We start from the raw sequence: 16,210 nt of genomic DNA on the forward strand, positions 1-16,210 counted from the left end.
TGTCCCCCTCCTGCTGTGGTAATGTCCCTACCTCTTGGCCAGAAGGCCTGGATTCAGGTTCCACACTCTCCAGAGGTCTGTCAAACATACCTGAACAGGTCAATTAAAAAATCTATTAAATAAAGCATTACTCTGGGCATGTAAGGTGATAATACATCAACAAAAGAAGAAAAATAACCTGGTGTTTATGACAGTATCCCCATCTCTGAGCCAGAAGGCTTGTGTTCAAGTCACATCTGTTCCAGAGGTGTGTCATGTCTGAACAGGTTGGTTTAAAAATATCAAGAGTTGAGATCGCCTGTAATTTATTGTAATGTGTTAATTTGCTAATTTGGTTGCAGATGTATGGAGAGATGAGCACTGCAGGTCTAGACTGCATTATTTCCTCTTCCAACTGCATCTTAATTTAGCCCATTCCACCTCCCCTATCTATCCTTCAATTTTGTTATTGCCCCATGCTATGGAGATGAGAATGTTGTGGTACAGTGGCAGTGTTGCCATCTCTGGGCCAGAAGACACAGGTTCAGAGTGTCGATAACATCTCTGAACAAGCGAATTAGAAAAAGGGAGCTGAATTAGAAAAAGGGAGTTCTGGAGAAAGGTCTTATGGCACAGTGGTAGTGCATCTAGCACTGAGTCAATAGATCTGGATTCACGTCCTACTTGCACTGGGTGTATCAATGACATGTCTGAAAAAGGTTAAGAAAATTTGGAGAGCTCGTGATGTGGAAAGTACTGTTCATGCCTTGGAGATGTTAATGACACATTCCAATAGGTTGATTTAAAAATAAAAGGATTCATGTGGACCAATGGGAGAGTCTGGTTATAATAGAGTCATATAGTGTTGGTTAGGCCACAGCTAGTGCACAGAGTTCAGGTTCCCACACTATAGGAAGGATGTGATTGTTCTGGAAAGGAAGGAGAGGACATTCATCAGGATGTTGCCCATGCTGGAGAGTTTCAGCTGTGAAGATGGACTCCATAGACAGTTGTCTTTCTTGGACAGAGAAGATTAACAAAATCAAGGAGCACAGACAGACAACAGAAACAAACACTTCATCTTAGTAGAGAGGTCAATTACTGGGAGACATAGATTTAATATAAGGGACAGGAATACGAGAGGGGATTTAAGGAGAATTTCTTTCCATTGAGGGGGCACTGGGTCTCTGGAACTCATTGCCTGAAAGGACATTAAAGACAAAAACCATTGTACCACTTAATTATTTAGGCAATCACTTGCAGCATCAAAGCATACAAGACTATGGACCAAGTCCTGGGAATCAGGATTAGAGTAAATAAGCGTTTGATTACCAGTGTGGACATGATGGGTTGAAGGGCCTTTCTTCACACAGTAATACTCCATGGTTCTAACAGACACAGTACTAAAATTAGATTTCAAATTAGAAGGAAAAGTGAAATGATAAACCATGGAAATAAAAATGACAAGTAGAGAGTTGTAAATGCAATTAAAAGTTGTGAAATAATGCATTTTAGAAATCAGAGAATAACACTAAGTGCAGTACTGTAGTTAGATTTCAATTCGAGAACTGTGTACAATACATTCCACCTTATTATGGAATGGCAATAAAAAAAACTGGAATACCTGAGTGATAGGTGATCTCATTAAAGTTAAGCCCTGACTCCTGGTTCTTCCTACATAATGGCTCATCACCAAGTCAAACCCACTCTGGTACAAATCTATCTAATTTGAAGGTTATTCAGCTTCTCTGTTCAGAACAAAACCCTTTTTGGTTTCTTCAAATGCTAGTTGTGGGGCAGGGTTGGTAGTAACAGACTGCAATCAGCTGATGATGGGAGGTGGGGGGGCGGAATTCAACGCCCCAAAAGTAAGTACTAGATCATGCCACCATTTGGTTGAAAATTTCATCTCAGATACTGGACTTTTGTGTAAGTGGTGCAAATGCGTAGTAAAGGATTAACTAGGATTTTACGACAGATCAGGAGACAGAATTATGAGGAAAGATTTGAAACTTGAAGGTCTTGTCACTGAGGACAATGGTTGAGCTGGTTGAGATCCTTAAAATGGAATGAGATTGTGATAAAGGTAGTGCTAAGTTATTTATGTTAGCGGCCAGAAAAGTAATAAGATGGCACAAATCTCAGGTAATCATAAGAGTTAAATGAAAGGCAAGAAAAATATCATGACACGCAAAGTGAAATTCTCTGTCAGAAACAATGGTTAGAGCACAGTTCATAAATTTCTTTTAAAGGAGGTTAGATGCTTGGAAAAATACCATAAACAAGAATTGCCTATTCTTGTATTCATGCTCAAAAGAACTCACCTTGATTATCAATCCTGGTCTGATTTGCAATAAACTCAAATTTAGACCACATTCGTGACAAAAGGAGGAACACGCGGCAACATCACCACAGTAAGTATTTTCTTTCCTGTGCGGATTCTCGAGTCAATAACTGAATGCACGCAGTATAAGGAATAAGGTAAATGAGCTTGTGGCACAGGCCGAAATTGGCAGGTATGACGTGCTGGCACCATGAAGACATGGCTGCAAGGGGATCAAGATTGGGAGCTGGATATTCAAGGATATACATTCTATCAAAAAGATTGACAGGAGGCCAAAGGGAGTGGGGTTGCCTTATTGTAAGAAATGAAATTGAATCAATAAAAAGAAACAAAGTAGGGTCAAATGGTGCAGAATCCATGTGGGTAGAATTGAGGAACCGCAAAAGGTTAAAAAACCTTGGATTTACGTATAGGCCTCCAAACAGTAGTCAGGAACTGGGGCACAAGCTACATCAGAAGATAGAAAAGGTGTGAAGGAATGACGAACTTAGTGATCACGGAGGATTTCAATATGCAGGCAGACTGGGAAAATTAGGTTGGCAGTGATGTGCAAGAAAATAAATTTGTGGAATGTCTACAAGATGATTTTTTGGAGCAGCTTATGGTGAAGCCCACAGGGAACAGGCAATACTGAATTTAGTGTTGTGCAATGAGGCAGACTTGATGAAGGGGCTTAAGGTGAAGGAACCCTTAGGAGGCAGTGATCATAATAAGATTGAATTTACTCTGCAATTTGAGAGATAGAAGATAGAATCAGAGGTAATGGTATTACAGCTGAATAAAGGTAATGACAGAGGCATGAGGGAGGAGCTGGGTAGAACTGTCTGGGAAAGGGGCCTAGCAAGAAAAACAGTAGAACATCAATGGCAGAGTTTCTGGAAGCAATTCAGGTGACACAGCAGAGATTCATCCTGAGGAAAAAGAAGCATGGTACAGGGAGGACGAAGCAGTTATGGCTGACGAGAGAAGTCAGGCATAGCATAAACACAAACAAGGAGGCATATAACATGGCAAAGCACAGTAAGAAACCAGAGGATTGGGAAACTTACAAAGACCAACTCAGGGCAACATAAAAAGAAATAAGGAGGGAGAAGATTAAATATGAGTAATAACCAGTAATAGAAAGGAAAACCCGTAAGAGTTTCTTTAGTTATATTAAGGACAAAAGAGAGGCAGAAGTGGACACTGGGCTGCTGAAAAACCACACTGGAGAGATAGTAGTGGGGAATAAGGAAATGGCTTAGGAACTGAACACTTACTTTGCATCAGTCTTCATGGAGGAAGGCACGAACAATATCCCAAAACATCAAGCGAATCAGGGGGCGGAGCTGAGTACAGTGACCATCACCAAACAGAAGGTGCCAGAAAAACTGAATAACCTGAAGGTGGATAAATCATCTGGGCCAGATGGACTACACCCCAGAGTTCTAAGGGAGATAGCTGAAGAGATAGTGGAGGAGTTAGTGGTGACTTTTCAGGGATCACTAGAATCAGATAGGGTCCCAGAGGACTGGAAAACCACTAACATGACACATGAAACACTTGAAAAAGGGAGTACGGCAAAAGACAGAAAATTATAGACTGATTAGCCTAACTTCTGTCTTGGGTAAGATGCTGGAATCCATTGTGAAGAATGAGATTTCTGAATACTTGGAAGTGTATGGTAAAATAGGACGAAGTCAGTATGGTTTCATCAGGGGGAGGTCGTGCCTGACAAATCTGCTAGAATTCCTTGAGGAAGTAATGAGCAGGTTAGACTAAGGACAGCCAATGGATATTATCTACCTGGACTTCAAGAAGGCCTTTGACAAGGTGCCACACAGGAGGCTGAGTAAGATGAGGGCTCATGATGTTAAGTCAAAGCATGGATAGAAACCTGGCTGTCCAGTAGAAAGTGGGGATAAAAGGGTCTTTTTCAGGATGGCAGATGGTGACAAGTGATATTCCACAAGACTCAGGGTTAGGTCCACAATTTTTTACTCTCTACATTAATGATGAAGGAACAGACGGCATTCTGGCTAAGTTTGCCAACAATACAAAGATAGGCAGAGGCACAGGTAGCATTGAGGTGGTGGGCAGGCTGCAGAAGGACTTGAACAGGTAAGGAAAGTGGGCAAAGAAATGGCAGATGGAGTAGAACATGGGGGAAGTGTGAGCTCATGCACCTTAGTAGGAAGACGACAGGCATGGACTATTTTCTAAATGGGGAGAAAATTCAGAAGTCTGAAGTGCAAAGAGACTTGGGAGTTCTAGTCCAGGATTCTCTCAAGGTAAACTTGCAGGCTGAGTCAGTAGTTAGGAAGGTAAATGCAACAATGGCATTAATTTTAAGGGGACTTGAATATAAACGCTGGGATGCACTTCTGAAGCTCTATAAGCCTCTGGTCAGACTATATTTGGAGTACTGGACACCATATCTCAGGAATGATGTATTGGCCCTTGAGTGTGTTCAAAGGAGGTCTATGAGAATGGTCCTAGGAATATAAAGTTTAACAATTAAGGAACGTTTGAGGACTCTGGGTCTATACTTGATGGAGTTGAGAAGGAGGAGAGGGAATCTAATAGAAACTTACAGAATGCTGAATGTCCTGGACAGAGTGGGTGGAGAGACTAAGACCCGAGGGCACAGTCTTAGAGTAAAGGGAATACCTTTTAGAACAGAGAGAAGGAGAAACTTCTTCAACCAGAGAGTGGTGAATCTATGGAATTCACTGTCACAAGAAGGCTGTAGAGGCCTGGCCATTGAGTACATTTGAGATGGAAATACATTGGTTCTTGATTGTCATGGGGATCAAGGGTTATGAGGAGAAAGCAGGAGAATGGGGTTGAGAAACTTATCAGCCATGATTGAATGGCAAAGCAAACTTGATGGATTGAATGGCCTAATTTCTGTTCCTATGTCTTATGGCACAAAACACTACATAGGACAAACAGGAAGACAGCTAACGATCTGTATCCATGAACACCAACTAGCCACGAAACGACATGACCAGCTATCCTTAGTAGCCACACACACAGATGACAAGCATCATGAGCTCGACTGGGACAACACTACTATTATAGGACAAGCTAAAATGAGAACAGCCAGGGAATTCCTAGAGGCATGGCACTCATCCACAGATTCTATCAACAAACACATCGACCTGGACCCAATATACCGATCACTGCAACGGACAGCTGAAACTGACAACCGGAAGCGGCAGAGACAAACCACTATAAATGCCGGAGGAAACATCACAGAAGCGCTTCGCAAGAGGCTCCCAAACACTGAGGATGTCACTAGACAGGGCACGAAACGTCTGCAACACAAATCCCCAGCTTGGCGAACAGAACCACAACAACGAGCACCCGAGCTACAAATCTTCTCACAAACTTATATCTTATGGTCTTAATATTAAAGAACTTGAATTCAATAAAATCTTGAATTGAGAGTCTAACGACAACCATGAATCAATTCATTCTCGACTGTCAGAAAAGCCCACCAGGTTCACTAACATCCTTAAGGGAAGGAAACTGTCATATTTATCTGGTCTAGCCTACTTGTGACTCTGGACCCACAGCAATGGGGTTGACTCTTAACTGTTTTCTGGGCAATTAAGGATGGGCAATAAATGCTGGCCTAGTCAGCAATGCCCTCAGCCTGTGAATTAATTTTTAAAAATGATACTAAATAATCAATACTTCTTTGCAGTGGCTCTGCAACTTGGATTTCAAACTGAGGATTTTTCAGTGTAACATTCACTTTCTTTTTAAAGTCTACAGATTCAACTCAAGAAACTAGACAGAACTATGCATGATATTAGAGTGATTCACATTGTTTAGAAAGAATCAAAACATTTCACATTTGTATTATACCAGTAATAAGTTGATTTAACTAAAACTTCTGCAATGTTCCAGCTTAGCTGTCAGTTTTATTTCCTTCCTAAGCTGCACACAAAGTAGAGTTCACACAAAGTCTTGATATGCTGTGGGGAGTGGTAAAGATTTTAAACGGTGATTTTTATTTTGCTGAAAAATAAAAGGAAGGAGGGATATCCTAAAATTTGGAGTTCCCTTCATTTAAAAAAAACACATCATTTGTTCTTCAATTTAAGATTTACTGAAATACAACAGTTGGATATTTGTTTTCATCTTTCACTCCCCAAGTACAGTTCTTTTAAAATCAACTGTAAAGTCATCCCTAAACAGCAGTCCCAAAACCTTGGATAGAAAAAAAATCATTCTTTGAAGATTTTAGGTATGTTAAAAAAAAATACAGTAGACTGTTAGAAATTGGAGCTGACAACTGAGAACGTAAGGGTGATGCTCAGGAAAATGAAGATCCATTAAGAAGGCTGCATTGATTTTGCAAATCACTGCTTAAAAAACAGCATTCCAGAATTAAATCCCAAGTGCCGGGTACAAAAATAAATGGACAGGCCAGATTACATCAACATCAGTAGGAAGAAGTACAGCATACAGCCAGTAATAACTCAAATAAATTATAACCAGGTTGAAGGTTGTAATGCAATATTACTAAACAGGAATGACATTAGCACACTTTGGATTTCATTATGACGGAGGAAGAATTATTGCTGAAACTGTTGTATACCTATGTGTAATTATACTCTCTCTGTTTCATTGTTCAAATGTCTAACGATTTAAAAAAAAATGCTGGTTATTTGTTCTCAAAGGCATTGAAATTTTGATGGAGTAACTAAAAATAACACACACTGTTTTTGAGACAATCATGCAAGTGACCCATGTGTTGCTCCTTTTTGAGTATAAAGGCTAACATATAATTTAAATCAAATCAGCTTCCTCATGACTTCTCTTTTACGGTTGTCCTCCCTACACCATCCAATGATTAAGGCAGAGGGCAAATATTTCTCCCAAGTCTCTGACAATACAACTTAGTAAAAGTTCATTAAAATTTTCATAAAATATGTGGGGTTACGCGGAGAGCTTTGTTCTAGCCACGTCTCTGAAATGCATTAGTTAATGCTGAATTGTTGCTCAAGGTCAGGAGCTACAATTTTTCCATGCTGTGGTAGAACAGATTGGTAACATAGTGAAAATAAATCTTCTCTGAAGTTACAAATATTTAAAGACATAATACTCCTTTGTGGTAGAATTCTCACTTCTGAATCACAAGATTCTGGGTTCTTTCTGGGGTATAAGCACAAAAATCATGGCTGACTCTCCAGTGCAGCACTAAGGGAGTGCTGCACAAATGGAGGTGACGTTTTTCAGATGAGGTGTTAAACTGAGCCCAAGTGGACAAAAAAAATCTCAAAGCAAGCACTATTCCAAAGCATTGCTCATAACCATTATTGGTGTTGTAGTCAATGCCTAACAGCACTAAAACGAATGATCTAGTTATTATCTTGTTGTTGTTTGAGAGAGCTTATTGGGTTTCCTATGTTTCAACATCTATTACACTTGAAAAGTGCTTTGTTGGCTGGAAAAGTACTTTAAGATATTTGCTGGTCAGTAAGAATGCTATATAAATGCAGTTCTATTCATTCTGTAAACTTAGGGTTATGAAGTTCCACTGCATATTTGTTATTTAACAGTGAGTAAACACTGAGTCAATTATACACAATCATCTGTTGAGGTCCATTTGATGAAAAATACGTTTCACAACACGTCATTCTTCTTGCTGGTGTCTCAAGACAGTAATTAATTCCTCTAACTAAAGAGGACCACGTTTAACTTCCTGTTCCCATGTAAAACATCATGTATAAGAACACAAGTGATTAAAACACGCTCACCACTTATCAATACTTAAGCATTTAAGCATAACACTGAAAGTAATTAGACCAACTTTAAGTAACTGTTCTTCAACTATACCTTTCATTTCAATAATATGCACACCAATTAGTTTTATAGTTCTATTTTTGCACATTTGAACAGCAAGTGGAACAAGCAGATATTTGAATGGAAGATCAAGTGGAAAAGTTACTATTAATTAAGTTAGAGAGAATTCAAAAAAGTGGAATGGGCTTTTTAGAAAGGCATGCACTATTTAAATTTATTGCTGCTTATCTTCTCGTTCCTGACATCAAGGCAACCAAGTGGACTCCTGGCATTTTAATTGGTGAAATTTCGTATATGCTACAGATGGTGCTCATAATTCAACCAACATAAGATGGTCATTTTACTGGCCCCCAAAATCATGTGTTCACATACAGATGCCATGTAAGTGAACCCACTTTTTCAGCCAAAATATACATTAATTGCATTAACCAACCTAAATGCACAGGAATTTGAAAGAAGTCTCAAAGAGCAAACTCCTGAGTGGCAAAAAAAAATGAGACTACTCATAAAATGCATGAAGTGTAAAGCTAATTTCAAACTAAGAGACCAAATGTGCTATGAGAACAGGGAGCAACCACTGGCCGAAGGTTAAGGCGGCTGTATCGGAATGGTCTTGAAAGTCGTCAGAGTAGGTATCTCACCAGAAATGTAACATATATCTATTCATTTGTGGAGCAAATCAGAGTCCAACAAAAAGTTTAGAACAAAACTTGCTGGTGTTACCACTTCATGAAACAAAAACGTCTAGCATTGTGATAGAGTGTCAAGATTGCTCAGAGATGACAAAATACTTTGATGCCGCACTATCGGTTCCAGTGTTTCAGCAGTGGGCTGATTAAGCACAAGCTTTCATTATGGCACTTCAGCAGAGTAGTAGGGGGAATAATTCAGAAATTGAAATTGTCGTATTCGTGCCAGTGTAGGACATTTATGATAATGCCACAACCAAAATAACTCAGAACGTATCTGATGAATGCTTTGCATCAGATGCCCAAAAGCAAGCTTATTGTTTTTAAAATGCTTTATGGTTGAAAGCATTTTTGTCCAGTTATATTATTCAATAAGCTGATATAAATTACCAGTGTTATTTTCTTTTTACTCTTCTAAATGACAGCTACCCAGACTCATGCCAGCAATTCACTTTTATGCGACCCCGGTTTTGGGAGGGACTTCTAAGAGCTACAAAGGTTCACGTGTATGCTGATACCCATGGTAGGAAGTGAAACAAATGGAAGCCACCCACCCATGCACATCTGGAGAAGCATTTGTCCAAAACAATTACTTTGCTTGGAGACAAACACATTTCCAAAAAGAGCAATTGCCACTTTGCTTCCCGCTTGTGTCGTGTGTCAAATGACTTCAGTAGACATGTTATGACATCAGTTTCACACACTACTGTTCTCCAAAAAGGAAAGATTGGGGCATTTGAAGGCGTCAGACAAAACACATGTCACAAATCACCTTTAAGTACAAACAAGCTGACTTGAACATTTCACACTGCAGCTTTGTGGGTCAAACTATTTAACAGAAAACCCAAATCACATTTAAAGATGTGTGTTCTTAGCAGAGTTGCTCTCAGGAGATAATTTAATTGAATGACTTCTATTTCAGGCTATTTCATCACAAATCTTCAATAAATTGGAGATGTATTATTTTCAGTTAACATTTTACAAAATGCCAAATCAACGGATTGGAAAATGTGAGCACCAAAGGATATCAGAATAGAGTGGCAAAGGACAAGTCCAGAAAGGGTTCTAAGACAAGGGCAAGAATTTAACATTTTAGATGTTGGCAAATTGGAAATTAATGACCCACAAGTACAATTATTGGAAAAACATCAAACTCCGATGCAAAATTAGTGATGCAAAATTCATGTACTGGTAAAACAAAAAGGGAAGTCATCAGCACAACTCCGCTTCTTCATCCACTGGATTCATACCAAATAGTTGTGGCAAAGCATCTGGCAATGCCGGAACCAAGTTCAAGTTCCAAGATCAAATGAAAGGCAACCTTACCCAGATGAGACAGAAGGCAGTAAACCAGAGTCGTCTGACTTCCATAGTGGTTTGCTCTAAAAACTGATAAGTGGGGCTAATTAGGTTCAAATAAAAGCAAGTACTGCACATGCTGGAGATATGAAATAAAGACAGAAAGTAGAAGTCCAATATGACTCAAAACATTATTGTATTTCTCTCCGGAGATGCTGACAAACTTGTTAAGTTTTTTTTCCAGCACTTTTTGTTCTTATTTCCAATGAGGTTCAAGTCTGCTTGAAAAAGTCTCCCAACATTCTAGGAGGGGGAGCAAAAGGTTGTTACTAATTTCTTTATTTTCCTAAATAAAATGGATCAAAACTTCACCCTTCGAGATATTTTTGAAAATCAATTTTACTTGCAAAAGCTTACAATCTAATTTTGATTTTGTTCTTTTGTTCTGAAGCTGCTCACTTTGCTAACTGCACGTAAAAGAAAATGCAACCTCAAGCAGTATAATTTAAGAAAAAGAATAAAATCCATTAATGGCCAGATGGCACAAGATTGTCAGTCACATTCAAATGATATTACAAAGTGCTGTTAAGCATCAGCTGGACTGAGTTCAGAATTTAAATAGGACTTGCAGGGTACTTCTGCTTTTGAGATCTATCTACCAAGTACAACATTTTCCTTCTAAACAATAAAGAAAATTGAAAATAAAAACACAAAATAAAGCACTTTGATATTCAATGATGTTTGCGTTCTCATTTGAAACTAACTGGGTCTTTTAGACAGGTTTCATCAACAAAAACTAGTTCTTGCACCTTCTCTAAATCCATCTGAACAGTGTTTTATAAAACAAATTACACAATACAGCTTCAGGACAAAGAAACAAAGGAATCAAGGCCTTGAGGGGGAGGGGGAAGTGACAGGCAATGCACAAGTCACGACAAAAAAGAGAATCCAACCAAGAACATACTGAAAATTGATTCTTAAAACTATGCTTTTTAAAGTATATTTCAACCATGAAAGAGACTCAATTTCATCAAGGAATTCTACACCAAATTTTGATAAAAAAGAAATTTAGGAATGATCTAGGCTGCCATTTAAACAAGTGGAGACTTCCCCCACCGAAAGACTAAGATTGTTGCATAAGTTGACAGACATACGAGACCACACAACATATATTCCTTGTGTAAAGGGAACGGGTCAGGCATAAAATGGCAAAAGACAGTATATCAAAGCAAAAAAAAGTCCCCAAAATACTAAAAAAAAATCAATCATTGGAATCTCTAAGAATGTGCTAAAAGTGCGGATGACCCTAAGTATGACCATAATAAAATTCCCTATATTGGAGTTTTGTTTATTATTTAAAGGAAAAATTGATCCCACTATACATTTGAGTTTGTTCACCAAGCACTCATTGACCTGGGGCATATTTGTGTAATAGTGGATGATTCATTTCCTGAAACAATGCAAGCCTTAATCATTGTTCATAAACAGGACCAGACAAAATTTGAAAATGGTTTCAATGTGAATTCAGAAGGAAATGAGAGACAAGGTAGAAATATGGTGCTCTTGAAAATTCACCCAACATCACCCCACTCGTTTTCAGCAAGATTTCAGTGCAGTGACAGCATTAGAAAACTGGGAACAAAGTGCCTGGAAAGTTTCACTATCAGAGCAAGAGCTTTCAGCAGCAGCACTACTGCCTTCAGAATAGTTCTGGAAAATTACCAAACCCAAGATTCTTCTGAGCTCTTTAAGACATAACAATATCAATGCATTTATATTACAGCAGTACAAGGAAAGTCATCACAGCAGCTATCTAAAACAGCATCTGGTGGAAGATGATACTTTTTCATAACAACAAAAGTTTCCAATTTATTTTAGAATATTTAAAATCCATAACAGATTAATGTTTTCCCCAAAAGTGATTACATTTTGCCAATGTTGAAATCAGCAATACACATTTAGGACTTAAGAATCAGTCTTCATTATCAAAGTGAAACTGACAAGACAGTGACTCTAGTAATATTGGTGTTATTGCTGAAAATATCTAATTGCTGTTCCACTATTGTTTGTATTGTCAGAGGCTAACTTCTACTGACGATACACAAAACAATTGTTCTAATTATCACAAATAGTTGATTGGATATCAGTTTGTGCAGTTCTGCTGGTTTGTACAGCTGATTGGTTCAACATAAATTAAGCTCTCCCACATGGTGGCAAGTCACTATTTTAAAGTACTGAGATTAAAAAATTAGACGCTGGAAAATACAGTCAGACTGTCAGCATCTGCAGTACTTTGCTTGTGTAAGAGACTTCATCCTTCTCAAAATATTTAATTTGACTATTTTCCATTGCAATGATAAACTCAGCTAAAATAAAAGATCAATTTGATTCAAGCAAGAATGAAAACAATCAAATCTTAAACTAATCTTCCTTGCAATTGTTTATAACTCCAACTGTTGTTAGTGCATTTCAAGAAATACCCAGATGAGATGTTAACTCTAGGTCTCCTGCTGACAACACCAAAAATGAACAATCTCCACACAGGAAAAGTGATGCTAACTGTGATCTTTCCATGATGGCACTGACAGCAGTCCTATATGTGAAACCCTAAGCACCTTAAGTTAGAAACATGTTAAGGCACATGTCCATGTACCCACCCCTAGATGTTCAACATTTAAATGATCAATTGCCTTTTCACAAAGATTTATTGATGATTACACTTCCTAACTTTAATCCAAGTACAATTATTGTGGCTTATATAAGAACAATGGATATTCCTAGCTCCTGTTGAATGATTTTCACCAGGAAATATAGCCAATTGTTTACCAACCTCCCACAATTCACTACTTTAGCACTACCAAAACAATTACTTTGAATCAGCCCCTTCTTCATACAGCACTATCATCCACTTAGTAACTGATAATTTTTGATTTGCATTCACATTACTGGGAAATATTGAAGATTTCACCCACTTCCTCTCTCAATTCCCACACCATGTATTCCCAGGAGCATTACTTCATAGATCAGCTGTGTTTTTTTTAAAAAGCAGCTATGTTGGATATGCTCCTCTTTCACGATTTCTTTGTTGCTGGGTTGAAATGTCTAATATCCTAGCCTTTGATTGATGGAAGGGTCCATCTGTTCTGGCGAAATGAACCCTGGACATTATCTAATAGTCAGCTCTTTCTATATGTGATCCCTGAGAATCATAATCTTCCCAAGAAGCATTTTGTGGATATGGAGATTGACTCTGTGAATGACAGCTTTTCTTTCTCAACTATTACCATGTTCTTTCCCACGGGAGGCCAGTGACAACACTAAATATGTTGAACAGACTGCTTTTTTTAAGCTGTGTTGTTATGAGGAGGACTATTCTCGCTCTTATTTTGTTCCTAATATCCATTCTCAGTTCTTACCCAGGTAAATATCTCCGAAGGAGCCGCTGCCGATTTTCCTGCCGAGTCGGTACCTGTTTCCCACTCTGAGTTCCATGATGGGGTTCGCCCGGTGCCCACTGTGTGAGTTTGATTTTAACCCGGTTACTCAGGGAAACTCTATTTCTCTCCCTCTGTGTGTCTGTCTGTTCTCAGTCTCTCTGACAGAGGGATTTTCACCAACACTTTTCTCGCTCCTTTCCAAACGCACCCCGACAATATCCGCACCAGACGACACGTTAAACGCCGTAGATTATGCTCCACCGAGTTTTATTGTCATTCTGGCCGCCTGCACGCAGGATTGCATCGGATTCGAATGACTCTCTCTCCCTCTTCCTTCCTCGGCTCTAGCTCGCCATTGCCGGACTGCGAACGGTCTGACATCACATCCGTTGTCTGACGTCACTGACAGGGTGGTGCGCTTGCTGGTGACGTCATACACACTGACCTGCTACTCCTGCAGAGTGGGCATCATCCTAATGTCCTCAGTCTCTACCTCTGCAGGAGATATCAATGGCCCACTACCTACCATTAACAGGCAATAGTTTTCAAGTGAGTGCATTTACTAATCAGTAATGACATACAATTGCCCCTTGTATTGGTCATAAAGCTATTGCCTTGACAAAGCAGATGTAAATATTGAAGTCTTAGATACATTTTGTCCCATGGTATATAAAAGTAGAAGTGATAATCCCATAGGGGAAAACAAACTAAAAAAAAAACCCAACTTTTTTGCTCATGTCTAACATTGAAGAAATCAGTGTTTATTCTGCACCCACAAGGAAATTCCAATGAAACGTGATTGATGCACACTGTTTGACTCACCTTGGAACTTCCTGCGGTGTGAGCATTATTTTTATTTCCAAGTATTATACTGGTTTTGTCATTGTACTTTAGGACTTGCAATCTGCACATCAAAAAACAAACCATATAGCTCTGCAGTTACTTTAGAATCCATTATCATAAAGACATAAGAACACTTTGAATAATAACCAGCCATTCTTTCCAGCTTTATCAATGAGTCCTTGTGCATAATTCTCAAAAAAGGTACCAGGCAGGTTCTGCAAGGAATTAGGAAGGCAAACCGAATGTTTTTCTTTACTGCAAGGGGGATGGAATATATAAGGAGGGAAGTGCTGTGAAAACTGTACAGCAGATGGCAAAACTGCGTGTAGAGCAATGTACATAGTTTTGGACTGCTTACTGAATACTCTCAGGGTATCTTTGTAATGCTTCCTTTGCCCTCCGAGTGATGGCTTAACATTGCAGTGCTCAGAATAAAGTCTTGTGTGGCAATCAGACAACATGACCTGCCATCACAGCCGATTATGCGTGGATGCCTTGATACTGAGGATATTGGACGAGGAGAGGGCACTCACATTGTTACCCCAATCTTGCCTGTGGGTTTGCAGGTTTTTTGCAAAGACACTAGAGTGAATTCTCCAGAGGATGGATGTATCTGTTGTCCATGGTTCATATTTCTGATGCATACAGGAAGGGGCCACCGCTACTCTGTAGACCATGAGCTTGGTGCTAAATTTGAGGTTTTGGGCTGCAAACTCTTTGTTTCTCAGGCATCTGAAGGTTGCACTGGCACATTGGAATTGATGTTGGATTGCATTGCTAATATCTGCTTACACCAAGATGAGGCTCCAAAGGTATGATCCACACCATCCTGGGACTAGTGTGGATCTTGATGTTTGCGAGAGCAGTGTTATGTGACAGGAGTGAAATCTTTTCCAAATGTTTAGTCAGAGGTTCACTCTCTTATAATCCTTGGTGAATATGTCAATCGTGGTTCGAAGTCAAGAGGGTGGTGCTGGGAAAGCACAGTAGGTCACGCAGCATCTGAGGAGCTAGAGAATAGACGTTTCGGGCATAAGCCTTTCATCAGGATTGAGGCTTGCTGGCGGGGCCTGAGAGATAAATGAGAGGGGGGTGGGATTGTGGGAAGGTAGCTGAGAAAGATATAGGTGGATGAAGGTGAGGGAGAAGGTGATGGGTCAGAGAGGGGAGTGATGGACAGGTCAGGAGGGCAGTGCTGAGTTGGAGGCTTGGAACTGGGATAATGTGGGGGAGGGGAATTGAGAAAGCTGTTGAAATCCACATTTATCCCATGTGATTGCAGGGTCCCAAAGCAAAATATGAGGCATTCTTCCTCCAGGCGTTGGATGGTAATGATATGGCAATGGCGGAGGCCCAGGACCTGCATGTCCTTGATGGTGTGGGAGGGGGAGTTGAAGTGTTCAGCCACGGGGCAGTGGGGTTGGTTGGTGCGGGTGTCCTAGAGATGTTCCCTGAAATGATCCACAAGAAGGTGTCCTGTCCCTCAGATGTAGAGGAAACTACATTGGGTGCAACGGATGCAGTAGATTACGTTGGTAAGGTACAGGTAAATTTCTGATGGGTGTGGAAGGATCTCTTGGGGCCTTGGATGGAGGTGAGGGAAGTGGTGTGGGCACAGGTTTAGCACTTCCTGCAGTGGCAGAGAAAGGTGCCAGGATTGGGGTGTGGGCTGGTGGGGGACGTAGATCTGACAAGGGAGTTGTGGAGGGAACAGTCTCTCCGGAACACTGATAGGGTTGGTGTGGGAAATATATCTTTAGTGGTGGAGTCTGTTTGGAGGTGGTAGAAGTGGCGGAGGATGATGTGATATATGCAGAGGT

General features: G+C 39.8%; 1 protein-coding gene across 3 annotated transcripts in view; it reads right to left on the minus strand.

Annotated features, from left to right (window-relative positions):
- The window catches only part of LOC132828045 (casein kinase I), a 71,409-nt gene extending 57,488 nt beyond the window's left edge, over window positions 1-13,921 (minus strand). For all 3 annotated transcript variants that reach the window (XM_060844970.1, XM_060844971.1, XM_060844972.1), the window contains exon 1: window positions 13,527-13,921. In XM_060844970.1, coding sequence (XP_060700953.1) covers window positions 13,527-13,602 — 76 coding nt within the window. In that variant the 5' untranslated portion in view covers window positions 13,603-13,921. The remainder of the gene's footprint in view (window positions 1-13,526) is intronic.
- Between the last annotated feature and the right edge of the window lie 2,289 nt (window positions 13,922-16,210).

Source organism: Hemiscyllium ocellatum, chromosome 25, assembly GCF_020745735.1.
Source record: "Hemiscyllium ocellatum isolate sHemOce1 chromosome 25, sHemOce1.pat.X.cur, whole genome shotgun sequence".
Lineage (NCBI taxonomy): Eukaryota > Metazoa > Chordata > Chondrichthyes > Orectolobiformes > Hemiscylliidae > Hemiscyllium > Hemiscyllium ocellatum.